Here is an 18,926-nt window from a genome sequence, read left to right as displayed (position 1 = left end):
GCCACGCTCTTCTGACTTCAACTCTGTTCAAGGGTCGCCCAACTGTTTATGGCAAGTTGGACTTTCAGCAAACTGATTGGGAGCCCGAACAAGGCTGTGCTGAGGACCTGTGGCCAGCCAGGCCCCGCCCACATCTCAGCCCTTTCCTCCCCATGCTGTTTGCAGGGTCACCAGGCCTGCTTCTCTCTGAGACTTCAAGGAGAGCCCAGCTCCTGCCCTGCCCTGGCTCCTTCCCTCGCCTGAAACACAGTCCCAGCCTGCACTGGGCAGTGACCTCTGCAGTCTGCCCTCCTGGAGCCCAAGGTTCCTATGCTACCACTGACAAGGGTCTGGGTGCAACAGCTGCATCATCCCAGGGAGTGGGGGACCTTGGAGCGGGAGCTGGCCTCTGTCTGGGGAGGCAGCTTGAATGTGCACACAGAGGGGACCTAGAGTGGTGGAAGGAGCCAAGCCCCCCGTAGACCTGGAGACTCATTGCCAGGGAGCCAGGTGGCCCCAGGGACGATATGCATGTGTAGTTAGTGAGTCTGCAAGAGGGCACACAGTGGACTTGTGTGTATGTGCGTGTGTGCATTTGTGTGTGGATATGTGGCTGTGTGTGGTGTATATATGTGTGTGCCTGTGTCTCCATGTGTGAATGGGGTGTGTGTGTGTGATGGAGAGCATGGTGTGTGATGGAGAGCATGGTGTGGGATGGAAGATGGGGCTGAGTGGTACCCTGGAGAAGTGTTCCCAGCTGGAGAAAGAGCACTGCTGGCCCAGGGCCTGGCTGGGCTGGGCCTCGGGGGCTGTGGGGTCCTACAGAGGCTGGAGATCGGTGAGACTCTAGATCCAGTCTGGACAAACCCCTCTGATTTGCACTCCTATGCCCCCTTTCCATCCTAGGCAGGGGCTCCCTGGCTCCCTTCTCCAGCCACGTCCTAAGCACCTGCTCCTACTGGCCCAGGGACAGGCACTGCGGACATAAACATGCATGAGACCCTGTGCCCTTTACCCACCATGCCCTTTACCTGTTGTGTGCTCAGGACCCCCCAGGTTAACCCATGTGGATGGGCGATGACGTCTGTTTGCCCAGAGCCCAGGTGTCAGTCACCATCACTCACGCTACCTCGGGAAGCTCTGTCAACCCCAGGGACGCCTCTCCCCTCCCTGAGAGCTATGGCAACATTGGGACCAGAGGAGAGGCCTCCGCACCCGTGCCCGGGTGAAAGGGAGTTGTGAGATGTGTGCTTGAAAGGACCCTTTGTCCCCAGGACATGGTGGCCCGGCGCTGTGCCTCTGACCGCCTCCAGCAGGAAGTGGGCTGGGGTGGGTGAGCCCAGCTCCTGCCGGCAAACAAAAGGTGTTGTGTGCTCAGGGCCGGCCCGCTGGTGCCCTTGGGAGGGCCAGGCCTAGGGCTAGGGCAGGCCTGCTGCCTGCTTGTCCCTTTGTTCTGCAAATGCTGAGAGCAGGCAAGCCCCAAAGTGACCTGCATGCATGTACATGCGTGTTTACATGAGAGTACACGTGTGGGTGCATGTGAGGATACATATCTCTGTGTGTGCTTGCACATATGTGTGCATGTGCGTGCTGCACCTGTAGATACGCGTTTGCGAACATGCGTTTACATGGGCATGTGTGTGTGCCTGCATGCCTCTGTGTGTGGTGTGTGGTGTGTGGTGTATATGTGTGGGTGATGTGTATGTGTGTCTGGGGGTACATATGTGTGTGGTGTGTGGCCAGGCATCACGGCTATAGCATAGGTGAGGCTGGAGCCCCGTTCACCAGCCTAAGGCCCCAGGGGCCCTGCCCTCCTTCCTTCTTCTCTTTTTGACCCTGAGTGCCACTGTGCATGTTACCACATCATGGCTGGCAGGGATGAGGGTCCTCTCCGTAGAGGGACAGTGGGCTGGGGCCTGGCACTGGAGCACGCGTGTGTCCCGGATGCTGAAGGCTGGCACATGGCCCCAGATCCCTCCCCTGTCCTCAGCCCCACAGTCCCAGTGAGCTCCGGTGGCTTCCATCCTAGCCTGACCGAGAGGGCCCCAGCAACATAGCCTGTGGGTGCTGGCCAGCTGAGCCCTGTGCCAGGTGGGGTGCTTCTGCCTGTGCTGTCTCCACCCTCAGCGACCTTCTCCTGGGACTTCCCAGCCCAGAGCACGAGCTTCAGGTGGGTACAAGGTCCCAGCTGAGCTTGGCAGTGAAGGATTTGAGCCCAGGCCACCTCCTGTCCACCCTCTCACAGCCTGCCCTGCAGGCAGGTCAGGACCTGCCCTCAGATGCCAGCCACACTGCCCTGCTTTTCTGGTCTGTGCCGGCCCCACTCCTGGTGGCCCAGGTCCTGCCTTGTGCTGCAGAGAGGGCCAAACCTGGCTCGGGCAGTCGCGGAAACGTCTTCCTGTTGCAGTTGAAGGGCTCACTTCACCTGAAACAGCCCAGGCTGGCTGTTAGGGCAGAACAGGACAGGCACTGGGAACCCCAGGGGGTTTCTGAGGCCCCGTTCAGCTCAGGATGAGAGCAGGAGCCACACCGCGCTGAAGACCACGCTGGGCGCCGTGGTGTGGGATGGATGGGAGCACACATGGGGATTTCTTTTAAGCTGCGCCAGACCCTCTTCCTTTCATGTCCTTCAGTGTTGGTACCAGATAAACACACCCCCAACACACACACACACGCAGACACACACACCCAACACACACACACACACAACATGCTTATGCACACCACACACACACACCCAACACACACCTCCTACACATACACACACACCCCTCAGAACCCCAGGGGGTTTCTGAGGCCCCGTTCAGCTCAGGATGAGAGCAGGAGCCACACCGCGCTGAAGACCACGCTGGGCGCCGTGGTGTGGGATGGATGGGAGCACACATGGGGATTTCTTTTAAGCCGCGCCAGACCCTCTTCCTTTCATGTCCTTCAGTGTTGGTACCAGATAAACACACCCCCAACACACACACACACACAGACACACACACCCAACACACACACACACACACAATGCTTGCTGTACTTTGTCCAGCTCTTTTCCCAGGCATTGCAAGGGGATTTCTGCTATTGGGGTGTGTGTGTTTCATCCTGTAGCTTCCTCGTGGGTTTAAGGTTCGTGTTCGTGGGTATCTGAGATTTTTCTACCATATTTACTGTCACCCAAAATGATGCATCAGGGATGGGAGACACAGCTGCTGGCGGCTTTCTGCAGGAATAAGGAACAGACAAGAAAAGAGGCCCTGGGAAGACACATGACAGATTCCAGACCTCCCAGACCTGCCTCCCCTGCGATGACCCCAGGGCCCGCGCCCTCGGGGGTTGAGGAGTGAGCTGTCCCTCAGGACCCGGTCCTCTGCTGCCCACTGCTCCTACAGGGACAGCCACTGCCTGCGGGCCAGAGGCATAATTGGCTGGCCCTGTGCAAAATGAAATGCAGGGCCCTTGTTAAAAATTATTCAGAATTTCAAGACATGGGAACTGCAGGGCATTGTCCAAGCAGTGGCCCTCCTGCACCTGGGGCCGTGCACAGCATTCTGTTTGCATAGCCATGAAGCCAGCCGGCCGCCTGTCCGGAGGACCGTGTGTTAGCACACATGGGTGCACACATGTGCATTGCAGAACTGTTTAGATAGTAGTCATTCGCCTCCTGTGGTGAGGAATCTCCGAAACTTTTTCAAGTTTTCAAGTAAACAAGTATCCTGGGGAACTACAGTTCTGGTTTATGCAAATTGAGAGTCCTGTGCTTTATTTAAAAAAAGGAAAAGAGGTGACATGGAAGAGAAAACCCAGGAGAGAGGAGGAAGTCAAGGGTTCTGGAGCGTCATGAGAGGGACCGGGGCTTCAGACAGGAGGTGGGGGCTGGGGGCCATGGGGGCCAGTCCTGCCCTGGGCCTAGGTGTCTCTGCAGCCTGGGCCTGGTGTGGGTGACAGAGAGTCCTGCACTCTGCAGGGCTGGCAGCTGAGGCAGCCCAGACACTGGATTCTCTGCATCCTGGGGCTGCTGGACCCATCAGATGTTGAGCCCCAGGAGGGAGGGACCCAAAAGGGAAGCAGGAAAGGGCTTCATAGGTGAATTGCCCGCATCCAACAAGATGAGTTCAAGCCTCTGCTCGGAACAGTGAGGACCCCGAGGAACTGTGAGTGGGCGAGGAAGGGGAGGAGAAGGCCAACCCTGGCCCGGCCAGCACTGGCATGAAGCGAGTCACGTGCAGTCCAACCACTTTGCACGTAGCGTGGGGCGCGTGGCATTCACCAGCGAGTGCAGGGGGACTATGTGACAACTCCATCCATTCTCCTCGAGCCTTGGACCCAGACTTTCAAACTCCTTTTTCACGTAAGATGCAGAGTTCTCCCTGATCTCCAACCATGGGGTTAAGGTTGGTGTAGAATCCTGTGTGTATAAATGTACATGTTTATAACTTAACCTTGAACTGAAATACTGCCTGGCAGGTGTTTGGTGTCTGAGCTGAATGCCTATATTTTTCAACGGGATGGCAACCCCTATTTGTAGGTCCAATTTGTATCAAAGTAATTACGTGTGCATTAGGAAGGACCTATTTTTTCCCAGTTTGAGAAATGACTAATTGTTCTTTTGAGATTCCGGCAGCGAAGGTTATGTTAATACAATCAGCTTTTACTCCACCATGAAGTCCTTGCTTCTCGGGCTTTCTGGTAGAGAGTAATCTCCAGTCTGCCTAACTCGACAGCCACAAAATGGGGTGGGTTTCCAGGGAAGAGAGAAAATGCAATTCTCTGTGGCACGGAAGGAGTTGATGTGGGCTTCAGAGTCCTTGTGCTGGTGGGGGGGCCAGTGCCCCCATCCGCCGGGCCCTCCCCTGCCCCCTGCCCTGTCCGGGGGTCATGACAAGGACTCATCCTTTCATCTTAGAGCCTTGTCAGGGCTGGTCACATCCTTTCACCTTGGAGCCTTGACATGGCTGGTGCTGCTGGGCCAGCCCCGGGGATCCGCCGGGCATCTGCAGATGGGGGCCAGGGGTTGCTGTGAAATCCTCCAGTCAAGGATGGGGCATCGACTCCCCACCTCCTGCCTGGCCTCACACTCTGAACTCCAAGTCTGGACACCCTTGGTTCCCACCCTGTGCACAGGCCCGCCCTCGCTGCATCTGAGGACGTCCTGACTGGGAACCCCCTCCTCCTGCCTTTCCCTGCTCTCTAGTGGATGCCAGACAAGAGAGAGTGAGGCAGCCACGCTGCAGGAGGGGCCGTGGCTCTGCTCCACGGACATGTCTCCAGCTCCCTCGGTCACTGCTTACTGCTCCACGACTGGCCGATGGCAGAGCAGGACTTGGGGAGCAAGCACTAAAGCAGGAGACCAGGAAGCTGGCAGAGCCCCTGGGCCCGGTGTCCCTGCCTGAGGGCCCCTGGGTGGAGCCATACTGGGCATTACCTGAGGGCCCTCCCAGCCAGTGTCAGGGCCCAGGTCCCCTCGGCAACACCCTCGCGATCCACGAGAGCAGCACGCTGACTGCCTCCCTCTTTTCTCCCGCAGCAAGAATTATCAAGACCAAGCAGTGGTGTGACATGCTTCCGTGTCTGGAGGGGGAAGGCTGCGACTTGCTCATCAACCGGTCAGGCTGGACGTGCACGCAGCCCGGCGGGAGGATAAAGACCACTACGGTACGTGGCCCTTGGCTTTCTCGTGTGTGTGCTGGGGAGGGGGCATGTGCGGGGCTCCGACGCCACCCTGGCTCCGAGGGGATGGGTGGCAGCTGCTCACTCTGTCCTCGTGCAGAGAGGCCAGGGCCCTGTCTCCTCCCCCACGTCCCTCTCGGGGGCCGAATTCCTGACCGTCTGTCCTGGGGCGGAGGGTCCATGAGTACGTGGGGGCTGAGAGCTGGATGAAGAACCACCTGCAAGGCTGGTCACCCCAGAAGTCAGATCGCAGACCAGGCCCCGAAATCCGTGGGTTAGAGCCATCTTGTTTCCGGGCCTGATGTGCCCCTGTCCCCCGGCTGGAGGAGGCGCCCGCCCCTCCTGAAGCTGAGCTTCTGATAACTCCCCCAGGGAACAGGGAGCTTCTGCAGAGGCAGAGCCGGGTGCTGGTTCCGTCCAGCTGTGCTCCTTCCGTCCCTGGGCCTGGCTTAGTGGCTGCTCACACCAGAGACCCGGAGGGTCCTTCAGCCCCTCTTTGTCCCACTGAGTGGGGCACGCAGCGCACCCCGCCCTCCCGAAGCCACAGCCAACCTGGGTGTCTAGAACTGCTCTTCCGAAGGGCAGAAGCTTGGGGAGCGCGGGGTGGCCCTGGGCGTTTTCTGAAGGCAGCTCCTCCAGGCACGCCACGGATTCTGAGGCAGTTTGCCCTGCAGAGGGGCAGAGGAGGGGAGCCCACGTGCATGAGGCTTGGGGCATTCACATGTGGAGTGGCCTCGACTTCTCCCTGGCGAGTGGTACCCCCTTATCCTGGCTCCTCCTGCTTTGAGGTTGGCATTGGAAGCTGAGGACGTGAGTGGCTGAGGGTTTCCCTAACATGGATCTGGGCTCCATGCTCTGACAATGTTAAGTCAGGGAGATCTGTGGCTGGGCAGAAGGATCTGGAAAGCCCTTGGCATCCGAGCCCCCTCCAAGGATTGCACGGAGAGAGAGGGCTGCAGCCCCTCACCCTGGGCTGCAGGGAAATCCTTCCCCTTGCTGCCTGAGCGGCCTCCAAGCGGGGGCTCGGCTGGGCTGTTCCGGCACTTGGTTCAAGAGGCCAATTTGGTGGAGTTGCTCCAAGGAGAACCACAGATCCCTGGGGTTCTAACATAATTCGGGGCTCTCAGGGTCATCTTCTGGGAGTTGCACGGCTTTCTGCTGTAGCCAGGATGTCAGTGAGATGGGCAGGGCAGCACTTCAAGCCCCCCATGGGTTTCTCAGGGGCCTCTTGCATTTGTGGAAGTTCATGCAGACTCAGCCTCGCTGGCGGCCCAGGGCCCCCTGGGAGTGCCTGCCTGGAATGTGGACCTGCAGGAGGAGTGTGAGGCCGGGCACCGGTGCCACCCTGAGGCATGCAGACAGGACAGGAGATGAGGGGCGCGGGTTGATCTAAGCTGAGGTTCTGGGCTTGCCTGGTCAGGGTTTGTTTATCTGGCATTCACTGCAGAAGCAGATGATTCCGTCCTGCACCCGTGAAATGCGCAGTACTCTACCATGTCCTTACTGCTACCTGCCCGCAGAGGGGGCCTAGGCCCCCCTCTGTCCCTGCTCGTTGGGGTTCCCAGGCCTGCGCTACCTCCCTGAATCTCCAGCAACACAAACAGCAGGTGCATTCCATCCACCTGTGGATCCCGGTCAGGTGCAGCCTTTCGCTTCCTTCGTTGAAGCTTCAACATAAGCAGCCGCCTTGCCCCGAATTTTGGAGGGATGGGTGTGGGAGCCACTCTGGGTCCCAGCTGCCAGTGACCCATCACTTCTCAGTCACCCTTTGATGAGCCCCTCCTCCTTGTGATTCGAGGGCCATGAGGCGCCCAAGCCAAGGGTTCAGGCCACACCCCTTCAGGAACAAACTCGAATGCACCTCTGTGAGTTGACTGCTCAGTTCACTGGGGTGGGAAGTCAGGGAGTCCACAGACCCCGTGAGAGCTGGCGGTGGATAAAGGTGTCGTCACTTCGACGCTGACAGCCCTACTGAGCCAGTGACAGGGCCAGAACCAGCCCAGCCCCTCCAGAGGCATTGAGGTGCTTGGCAGGAACAGGATTGGGTCCTTACTTGGAGGCTGCTGGTATCATCACATTTTGGGTTTTGGTAATTTATTGGGGTGAAATTCACATAACATAAAGTCCATTTGAAAGCGAGCAGCTCAGTGGCATTGGACACACAGTGCTGTGCCAGCACCCCCTCTACCTGCTTCAGAGCATTTGCATCCCCCTGGAGGGATGCCCTTCGCCCACCAGGCAGCATCGGAGTCTTCAGATCTGCATGAAGGCTTCTGGTGCAGCTCTGCAGCCACTTCTGCCCAGGGTCACCGTGGCAGACCTTCTGGCCCCGATAAGGGCAACGCTAATTAAAGTGATCGGTGAAGCCCCCGCACGCAGGGCGCACGCTGGTAAGTGGGGGACACAGATGTGGCCTGTCCCCAGCCTGCCAGGCTGCCTGGAGAACGCCTTGTCAGACAGCTTCATGGTATCTTCCTTTCTTCACTGTTGGCCCAAACCCTGGACCCAGCCCTCCCTGCCTCCTGCATTCACCCAGAATGCCGTCTTCTCCTCTCTCCTCCTCCCGTTTAGTTCTTCAGGGCCTGAGTCATTCTCATGAAGTCTCATCAGGGACCCCTTCACCTACCCCAGAACCAGATGAGGGCCACCCAACCAGCCTCCCGCGTCCGTCCAGGTCTGCCTGGCCAGCACGGCCTCTGTGTGTGCAGAGACGGGGAACTGAGGTGCTCTCCGCATCAGCTCAGTCCAAGCCCACAGGGCCCACCACAGGAGACAGTGAGCCCCCCTTGTTCTGGGGCATTTGAGACAGAGGCTGACCAGGCACCCGGGATATTCCAGAGGGGTTCCAGCCTTCCCGGCTTGGGGAACAGTAGCTGCACCTGTCCAGTGCTTGGTGTGCTCAGAGAGCCGGGCGGAGATGGCTGTGGATTCTCCTTCCCTTGGGCCTCACAGGCCTGGGAGCTCAGTTTCACACGTTTGAATACTGCGGCTGCGCGAGCTGGAGTGACCGCTGGTGGCCAGGGGGACAGAAGTCCAGGGAGGTGGGATTGACTCTGCCTGGTCTGCTAAACGCAAAGGTCAGACCTGGCTCGGCGTGAGACCCCACGTGGCTTTCAGCTCAGGAGATTCAGATACTCTGATCTTCCCATCGTTAGGACACTTTGCAGGGTACCCCCCAAGCCTCTGCTGGTGGAAGCTGGGAGGGCACCTGCAGGGACCAGGGACATGGGCAGGTGGGAGTCCTACTGTAGCAGGGCACTCCATCATCCAGCATGGGAAGGACAGGCGCCCCTCCCGGGCTGGTCACTCTCAGGGAGCCTGATTCTTCTGGAGAGTGAGGTCTCATAGGTGGAGGGGATGGCTCTGCTTTCCTGGGGGAGAGCGTGTGTCGGGGGCTTGAGGACCTGTCTCTCAGCCTGTGCCTCACGTTGCCATGGCGGGGGCACCTTGTGTACATGGCCACGGGTGCCTGGGCTGGTGGATCTCGGTGAGTGACCATGTGCTCACTCCAGGGGACCGGGGTGGGCCCTGTCATCTTCCCAGGTATCTCGGGAGAAGTCTGGGAACAACAGGAGAGCCGGCTCCTAATAGAATCGCTGGCCTGTGGTGACCTGTGTTCAGAGCTTTCTGAAAAGGTTAGTTGGGCTCTTGAACCAAACACCATAGAATTGGGAGCTACAATCCCAGTTGTGCGATTGCATCTGAGTTCTCTCATGGATGGTAAATTAGCACTACAGGAGATTTCACCCTTTACCATAAACTGGTTTTCTGAGAGATGATGGTGTTCTCCTAACTTGGCTTTTAGAGACCCAGTGGATACTGAGTTGCTGCTAATTCCATCCTAATGGCCACGTTCTCAGATGAGAGCCCGCCTCCAGCACAGGCCTGATGCAGGCAGCCACCCGCTCCCAGCCTGCCCAGCTACGCTCCACCATCGTGCCGAGCCCCCGTCACTCCCCAGCCCCTTCCTGTGTGAGCCGTTGCCGTTTGCTTGTCTGTGTGGGCCCACCAGAGTGTGGGTCGCCTAGCACCAGTGCTGGGCCTAAGGCTGCTGCTGCCCCGTCCCCTGGCAGTGCCTGCGCCTCTGTGTGTGACATGTGGATTCAGGATTCATGGATTAACCGAGTGTGGACCCCAGGCACATGCTGATGCTTCTGTTTCCAGGATCGTTGCTTTTTTTGAGATGGAGTTTTGCTCCTGTCACCTAGGCTGGAGCTCAAGGGCACAATCTTGGCTCACTGCAACCTCCACGTCCTGAGTTCAAGTGATTCTCCTGCCTCAGCCTCCAGAGTAGCTGGAATTACAGACGCCCACCACCACACCCAGCTGACATTTATATTTTTAGTAGAAACGGGGTTTCACCATGTTGGCCAGGCTGGTCTCGAACTCCTGATCTCAGGTGATCCATCCGCTTCGGCCTCCCAAAGTGCTGGGATTACAGGCGTGAGCCACCACACCGGCCCGAGATCACTGCTTTCGAAAGTGCAGGTCATCACCCCGTTAGTGGCTTGTGAAATTAATTTAATAGGTCATGACCAGCATTTAAAAGGAGAAGGAATAGAATGAGAATGTGAGGGGACATCTGTGTCAGGAGGGCGAGCACCCAGTGACAGGCATGCACCTGCGCACGCACGGTCGTATGGGAGAAGGCTTTCTCCTAGGTTGCTATGAAAGGCTGGAAATCCGCGTCCTGTGGGGGCTTGAGAGAAACTGACCTCTGCAGTGCTGTTCCAGGCCCTGCCCCTCAGCCGGCTCTGCCCTGTGGACATCCACTTGCCCCAGGCGAGGGGACCCTGGGTGGGTGTCGCAGGTTCTCCCGAGGCGTGAGCGGCGCCCCTTCTTGGCTCCCCATTCTGGCTCCTGCTCCCTGGGGACAGGCCCAGAGCTGCTGTCTGCCCTTCTTCCCGTTTCCCTGCTCTGCTCTGGCTTCCTCTGTCCTTGAGCTGGGCTCGGGCTGGCAGAGCTGGAGGAGGAGGGACAGGAAAGGCTCGTGGGGCCGAGGGGAGCAGGCTGGGCCATGAGCAGGTCTTCTCTCCACAGATATTCCGTGGCTGGGGCTGCGGACCGCGCAAGCGACTGGCTTTCGGAAATATTCTCATCAGTGTTTGCTCAGCCACATTTTTGGAATGTTTATGTATCGCAAAATACTTGTCAGTGAGCTGCGCCATCTCCTAAATCGGAATCAGCCAGCTAGATGGAAATCCTGTTTGCACGTTCGCTATTGAGCACCACCTTCTAATTCTGTGCTGCGTGAAATCACAGTTGTAGGGGTGAAAAAAATTCAGTGGGGTTTCTGTATGGTTCTGTTTGGGAACTTGTATTTCATGGAAACTCATTACGCTAAAAGCCCGTTTCCCCAATGTGAGAGATTCGGAGGATGTGCAGACAGCAGCTGCCGCTGATCTCGTGGGGGCTTGGATGTCTAAATTCCACCCTGGCCAGGCATCCCAGGAGTGAGGCCATCCCAGGGCCTCCGTTGGACACAGACAGGAGGACACTGAGGTCTCTCCTTGGGGCCTGGCGGCCCGGCCAGCAGCCTGCCAAAATGCTGTCTCTTCTCTCATCTTGCCATAAACTGCTGCTGACTTGGGCTGGGCAGCTTGTGCTGTCAGCCTGTCGGCAAGTTCTGGAGGTCAGTCTCACCACCGATCGATGATTCAGGTCTCCTACACGCCCCCCTGGAAAAGGTTCTGTTCTCGTGGTTGAGAGCTCTCCTGTTAGCATCTCCAGCAGTGCTAAGCATTGTCTATGGCAGCCTTGTTTGGGATTTAGGAGCCAGCTTGCTACGGGGAGGAGCCTTCTGGCTGGACGACCCCTGTCCCGGTGGATGGCTTGCCTTGTCTTGGCCACCGAGGCCCTTGCCCGAGCTTCCTGCAAGCTCGGAGCCTGGAGGAGGGGCGCATCCCAGGAAAGGCACCTGTGCGGAAGCAAGCTCAAACCATGAGGTGTCTTCGGTCTCAGATTCTGAGAGCCTAGTGTGTGTCAAACGTGGCCCCACTCACGGATCTGTGGGAAGAAGAGGCTAGGACACCTGCCTCCGAGCACCCCCGGTGTGAAGAGGGAGGTGTCAACACTGGGGTCCCGGCCCAGCCCTCCCGTGTCTGTGCCAATCCGCCAGGCGGCTGGGGCACAGGAGTGTGTTCCCATGCCGGGCCTTTGCCCAGGGCGGCCCTGCAGAGGGACAGAGTGTCCATGGCCTGCACACCGAGCCCTGATTCTGGGAGGCGCCATCCACAGGAAACTAGCAGACGCCTTTGCACCAGGGTCCCCGTTAAAGAGGACGAGATGCTCACACTTCCTTCATGGAACCCCCCTGTAAGATGACAGGTACACGAAAGGGGGAAAATGGCCTCCTGCTTTGAGTGCAAACTCAGCAAGACAGGTCTGGAAGGATGGGAGCGGGTGGACGGAGCTGAGAAGGAGAGCTGAGCCCCAGGGGAGCAGTGTGCGGGTCTGCCTCCACTCCGATGCAGAGCAGTGCTGGCGGCCCCCTCCCAGCACTGTGGAGATGGGCCCAGTTGAAAGGCTGCGTAAGAGACTCCTGGTCCTCCCCAGCCACACACCTGGGCCTCAGCTGCCTGTGGAACCCAAAGAAGACTAGACTCACAGAGGCTCATGCTGGAGAGGGAGAGACCTGAGCGGCTCTGGACCCTACAGTGGAAACACAGCCAAACGTGGCAGGAACTTCTGGAAACCAGGAGATTAGGTGAAAATCGATGTTCTGAGATGAGATCCCCGCTCAGCTCCCTGAGGGCTCAGTCAAGAAACAGGAGGCTTCTTTCTAGATACACTTCCTGCGTGTGCCCTGAGGCCGTCATAACCAGTGACCACGTTCTGAGTGGCTGGAAATGGCAGGAACATATTATCTCATGGTCCTGAAGGCCAGAAGGTCCAAGGTCGAGTGGTCAGGGCCCTGCGGTCTTGGGAGGCTCTCGGGGAGGCCCCTCTCTTGCCTCTCACAGCTTCTGGTGACCCCAGGTGTTCCTTGGCTCATGGCCACAGCACTCCGTTCTCTGCGTCCGTCTTCATGGGGCCTGCTCTGTTTGCCAAATTTCCTTCTCCCTTCTCTTATAAACCCACTCCACCATTGGCTTTACAGTCCATTCTAAATCTAGGATGATTTCATCTAAAGATCTTTCACTAATAATATTTGGAAAGAACCTATTTCCAAATCAAGTCAGATCCTGAGGTTCCCCAGCAGACATGAACTTCGGGGGCCCCCCATTCCATCCACTGAACTCACCAAGCCCAGATCAGAACCCATGGGTGCCATGAGTCGGGGGCCAGAGGGCCCCCTGTGAAGCCCACCTCCCACCAGCCGGCTGTTTATCGCCGTGCTCCTAAACATGGTTGAAAGCAAAGGTCACTCTTTGGGAGAGAAACAAAACCAGAAGAAGCCAAAGGAAGAGGAGCGAAGAACATAGAGGCCACAGGAGTCATCGAGGCAGCAGAGGAAGGGCCAGCACACCAGCTAAACCACAACTCAGCCTCAGAGACAGCGGACATGCATCCAGACACAGGAGGGGGCAGGAGGCAAGGAGGCTGGTGGGAGCGGGGAGGTGACGAGTCCGGGGCCTCCGTCTTCCTCCTCACGAGTGCTCTGCTTCCCCTCCCTGGCTCAGCCTTAGCGATGTGCTTGACTGGTGGAAGGGTGTGGTTGTGACCCCATGCACAGACTGGAACACTGGCTCTGACCCCTGAGCCCTGCAGGTGTCACTACCCCAAGCCTGTCCTGCTGGAGAGAAGAGGGGAGCCCAGGACTGGGCGAGGATTGGGGCCCGCTGGCCAGGCCCAGGCACCTCATGAGACAGAGGTGAGCCTGGCCAGAAAGCCCACCCCAGCCACAGATGTCACCACTGAGTTTGGACAGTGAGTCTGGATGCTATTGGTGGTCTGGCAGTAGACAAGTGGGATGGGGAGCTCATTAAAGGAGCGCCAAGAAGCCTGGAGATTTTACATTTAAGTCTTTAATCCATCTTGGGTTAATTTTTGTATAAGGTGTAAGGAAGGGGTCCAGTTTCAGTTTTCTGCATATGGCTAGCCAGTTTTCTCAGCACCATGTATAAAACAGGGAATCCTTTCCCCATTGCTTGTTTTGTCAGGTTTGTCGAAGATCAGATGATTGTAGATGTGTAGTGTTATTTCTGAGGCCTCTGTTCTGTTTCATTGGTCTATATATCTGTTTTGGTACCAGTACCATGCTGTTTTGGTTACTTTAGCTTTGTAGTATGGTTTGAAGTCAGGTAACATGATGCCTCCAGCTTTGTTCTTTTTGCTTAGGATCCACACATATGTATATTGCAGCACTATTTACAATAGCAAAGACTTGAAACCAACCCAAATGCCCATCAATGATAGACTGGATAAAGAAAATGTGGTACCTACACATCATGGAATACTATGCAGCCATAAAAAAGAATGAGTTCATGCCCTTTTCAGGGACATGGATGAAGCTGGAAACCATCATCCTCAGCAAACTAACACAGGAACAGAAAACCAAACACCGCATGTTCTCACTCATAAGTGGGAGCTGAACAATGAGAACACATGGACACAGGAAGGGGAACATCACACACCGGGGCCTGTTAGAAGGTGTGGGGTAAGGGGATGGAGAGCATTAGGACTAATGCATGTGGGGCTTAAAACCTAGATGATGGGTTGACAGGTGCAGCAAACCTCCATGGCATGTGTGTACCTGTGTAACAAACCTGCACGTTCTGTACATGTATCCCAGAACTTAAAGTAAAATTTTAAAAAGAGCCTGGAGAGCGCTTTGGGGAGTTGTACACACACGCACACGTATACATGGCACAGATGTGTGCACACATGTACATGCGGTATGCCTATAGGTACCGTGTGCCTGTGTGTGTGTAACAGCAGAATGTGTTACAAATCCAGTAGAATGTTGGGGACGTAAAACTGGCCATCTCTCAGAAAGCAGAGAGTAGAATTTTCTGAAAGAAATGGGAACTAGGAAAGGAAAACAATAGAGAATCAGAAGATTGATTCAGGAGTTCTGAACAATACAGCCTCCTGAAATAGAGGAAAATGAAGAAGAAATTATCAAAGAAATGCTTTCTAAAAACCTCTCCAGCACTGAGATGTCAGTTTCCTCTGTGAGAGTACTCACCAAGACCAGAAAATGAATGAATGCAGCCGCATCCTAAAGCATGCCAGCATGAAATGTCTGGCCACGGGAGATGAAAAACATCCCCAAAACTCGGAGGGAAAAACTAGGTCATGGACAAGACGTCCATAGCAGGGTGTTGCTGCTGGGTTCTCAGCAGATCGCCGAAGCCGGGAAACAGTGGTGCCAGGTCTTGCAGAGCGCAGGCTGTGACTCCTGACCTGGAACTCTGTCACCACTGGAATGGGCCGTCAAGGGTGCAGGGAGAACAGGCTCCGGCCCTGGACATCCCAGAAGGAGCCCTGCACGCACCTGTACTTGTGAAGATGAGGGGCAGGGGTCAGGAGACAAGGGGGTCTCCCAGGGAGAGGGCAATGAAGAAGCACCCAGCGATGCCTGTAGCAGGAGTTCGCAAATGAATTCCAAATATGCAGACATTCAGGGAGGGAAAAACGTGAGGGTTTTTCTAGGAAAACAAGCACAGATGCCCTGAGGATCCAGCGTGGGAATATTGGAGAACTGTGGCTGAGCCAGCACTGCCTCAGCCGGACCCAGTGCCCACGTATTCATCAGGCCCCGTTCTCTGTCGGGCACTGCAGGTGCCACTGGAGAGCTCCAGTGCTTCTCAGGGACCACAGAGCGGGCATGGCCTCAGCCCTCCAGGAGCCACACAACGGGATCATCATCTGGCACAGTTTCTGAGGAGGGTGATGGCCCCAATGAATTGGTCAGGGCACAGTCAAGGGAAGAGGGTCCCCTCAGGTCCTCTGGGCCAGCACTCCTGAAAGCCTGGCTTAGATGTCGAGAGGGACCAGGGTGTCACCAGGAGTAAGACCCCAGGCTGGGCAGGGCCCGTCGGCAGGGCCCGGGAGCCTTCTGTCCTGTGTGTGGTCGGGGAGGACTTCATCTGGGAGTGAGACAGAGCTGCCTTCGTGAGCCGGGTGGGCTGTGGAGCCCGTGGCCTTGCATGGCCAGGGCAGGGCCGCTGCGGACGGCAGGCTGCGGGCTGAGCAGAAGTGGAGGGTCCGGGAGGGTCTGCAGTGCCCTCTCCCAACGCAGGCAGGCGAGAACCGAGGTGGTAATCAGGGTGCACCCAGGCATCCCCACCCGACCTCTCCCTTGGATTACCATGGCCACTTCCTGGTCCCCTGCACAGCAGACACTGAGCCCCGCTGTGGCCGCCATTAGTCAGCAAAGGCCGGGGCTGCTGGAGGAAGAAGGGGACCCTGTAGCTGAACGCTGAGCCTCTGTAGGGACAGCGGGGAGGCCCCCAAGCAGGAAGGCAGTGGCTGTGGTTGTGGAGGAAACTCAAGAGGTGTCTTGGGGGAAGATTCACTGTTAACAGGCAGCTGACCACACGCAAGCAGGGAGAGAGGACGTGGGCCTGGCAGACCTGTGTGGGTGCCATCCTCCCGTACGACCCGTCTGCCCTGTCCCACCCCCACCAGGAGCCTGTGGTTCATCTCCTCCCCAGAGCACAGCCAAGCCAGGGCCTTGGGAACCCCTCCCCGCGCAGGGACCCTGGTCCCAGCCAGGCTTCCCCCTGGCCCCTGAGGTCAACCAGGAATTCAGGCAGCCTTTTCGGATTCTGGCAGCTTCCTCAGTGACTGAGAGTTCCACCCCCGCCCCCCACCTTCCAGAACCCCTTGTGAGCCTCCTCCCTCCCTGCTGCTGGGAGCATTCAGAGCTCCCATCCTGCACCAGGCTTGCCCTGCAGAGACGGGGTGCAGCTTGTCACTTCCTCCTTTGATGTGACAAGGTGTCCCCTGCCCCCAGCTCACTGTCACCATGGCTGAGGGCCCACCCTGCCCTCCACCATCTGTCTGTCCCCACGCCCCCCCAGCTGGCATGTTCTGAGCACTCCTCTTTGCCCGGCCAGGTCAGCCCGGCCTTGAGGACTGGGGAGCACAGCTGTGTTCTCAACGTGGAGGAAACACAGTTTTAGTCCATTTTATGGGCCCAGGGGCATTTTCAACTTTTTCTTTTGAATCCCACATGGGGAGGTGTGCAGACGCCCCTCTCGCCAGGGGCCCTGGCCTGCACACACCCGTGGGGGCTCTGCTTCCCAAGGTTGGCCCACTTCCCCCATCCTTCTGGAACTGATACCAGGTGGACGCAGAGCCAGGAGGACTGCAGAGAACTGCCCCTCAGGTGAGGTGGCATATCCTGTCCCCCTTGGAGCCCTCCAGCCAGCAGCTCAGCCCTGACCGCCTGGGCCAGAGCCCAGAGGCTCCCAGTCTGTCTGGAGTATGATCAGATGGCATTCATGGAGCCTGGCTCAGGGAACCGGAGGAGAGGGAGGCTAAGCTAAGGAAGAGATGGCTGCAATGGCCAGGGGAGAGGAAAACTGCCCAGAAGGATCGTGAAGGAACAGGAGAGAGGATATGCCCTCCCCTCTCACCAGCCCAAGAGAGCAGGGTGGTGGTGGGCTGAGGTGGCCTGAGGACCCCCCGCACCTGTCTGCTCTCCCAAGGACAAAGAAGGCTGGGGCTTAAACAGGCCTGAGAGATTGAGTGGGGGTGGATACTTAGCCAGAAGTGGCCCAGGACCTGCACCTAACTAATCTTTGTTCTGCACAAAGAATGAAAAATACTAAGTCATTACTCTGATCCCTGTCTGCAATCCATTTTACGTTCCTTTGAATCACCGCTATTCATCACCACAATAATAGCTGGACATTTTAATAGATTCTGTGTGTAAACAAAAACGTGTATGGCCGGCGCACCACATCAGCTAGTATTGTAAGCAGTGACACTCTTCATTTTCTCAGCAGAAATGAGCCCAGAAACAAAAAAAAAAGGGGGGGGGTTTGACCAAACCCACATTATTTCTGTCTGCACTTTGGGCCAATTTCGTAATGGGAGATGTGACACGCTGGGCGCCATTTACAGTAATTGTCCTGCATTAGGCTCAATCTTCCTTAAAGCAGTTGTTCTTTGAATCGTTTTAAATACATAAATGGCAAATGGCTGAAATGTGAGGTTGCTTGCCTGGTGCAGAAGGGTGAACAGGGTTTGTCGTGGAAACCCAGTGGGTGTGGCGGGGCGGGGGATTTCCTGGTGCCCCCTGCTGATCAGCAAGTTACGTTAGGTTGGGTCCGGGTGAGGATGAGGCTTAGGGTTTTTCTGAGTGACGTGTTCAGTGCCTCCCTCTCCTTTCCCCGGCCCTTGCTTCCCTGTCTTCTCCCCACCACTCTCATCCCTCTGACACTATTTTGGTGCCAAGTCAGAGACTGGAATGCAGAGATGAGACACCTGATCCAACATCTCAGGGACGCCCCTCGAGAATCGCTGGAGGGGTCACTTTTTGGTGCCAAATGGGCCTGCTTGGTTGGCCTCTAAGTCTGGCACATCATTGGGAACTGAGATGGGAAGGGCTTGCCGAGTAAATGGCAGACAGCACTCTGTTTACCTGGCGAGGACTGCGGCAAGGTGCTGGCATCCCACCGTGCGTAGCCAGGAGACATAAGGGTCCTTCCAGCTGGAGACCATCCTCTGGCTACACAGATGCGGGAAGCCTGGTCTCCAAGACATGGGGAGACACCCTGTCTTGCTGCTAGCAGGGCAGCTTCCCAGAAGTTCTCATTACGTTCACAATGTAAATGCAATGCCTTGGCCCCCATCATGCTAGCACCTGGGCACAGAGCCTCCACAGGGTTCCCTGTGCTCGAGACATATTTCTGAGCAGCACCTTCCAGGGCCTGGCTGTGGTTTAGAGGAACTCTGATCACACTGCAGACCATGGAATGTCCTGGAAGGGCTCCACGTCCTGCCTGGGCCCCTGGGGGCCCTCTCTGGGTGGATCCCAGAATAGGCACTTCTGGTTCCTGCCTCAGGCCCCCTCATGCACAGTGAAGTCACACCCACGTGAAGACCCCAGATGGGGAACCTGAGCGGCCCCCTCTCCCGAGGGCGATAAGACCGCTGTCCCCTGCTGGGCCAGGCTCCCTGACAGCCCTACCGCGTGGTTGCCCAGGCAGGAAGATGGATGTGAGCTCCATCTTGATGGGTGAGGCTTTGGGATGCTGGACTTTCAAATGGCCCTGGAATCTACACAATCCTAGGGGAAGGATAGGGTCCCGCCTTCGACACTGGCGTCTTCCCCATAGAGGAGCCTGTGGGGAACAACTTCCGGCTATTCTGGAGTCACTTGGGCCATTGCCGCC

The 18,926-nt window shown here is 57.1% G+C and overlaps 1 protein-coding gene across 1 annotated transcript in view; it reads left to right on the top strand.

The window, feature by feature from the left end:
- The window catches only part of FAM19A5 (family with sequence similarity 19 (chemokine (C-C motif)-like), member A5), a 121,182-nt gene that overhangs the window by 74,981 nt on the left and 27,275 nt on the right, over positions 1–18,926 (top strand). Inside the window, exon 4 of the mRNA XM_011942274.1 lies at positions 5,492–5,619. Within this exon, the coding sequence (XP_011797664.1) occupies positions 5,492–5,619 (128 nt within the window). The remainder of the gene's footprint in view (positions 1–5,491; positions 5,620–18,926) is intronic.

The sequence above is a fragment of the Colobus angolensis genome, unplaced genomic scaffold (assembly GCF_000951035.1).
Source record: "Colobus angolensis palliatus isolate OR3802 unplaced genomic scaffold, Cang.pa_1.0 Scaffold208, whole genome shotgun sequence".
Taxonomy (NCBI): Eukaryota; Metazoa; Chordata; class Mammalia; order Primates; family Cercopithecidae; genus Colobus; species Colobus angolensis.
Note: the sequence above shows the minus strand (reverse complement) of the source record. Positions and strands in the feature narration are given on the sequence as shown.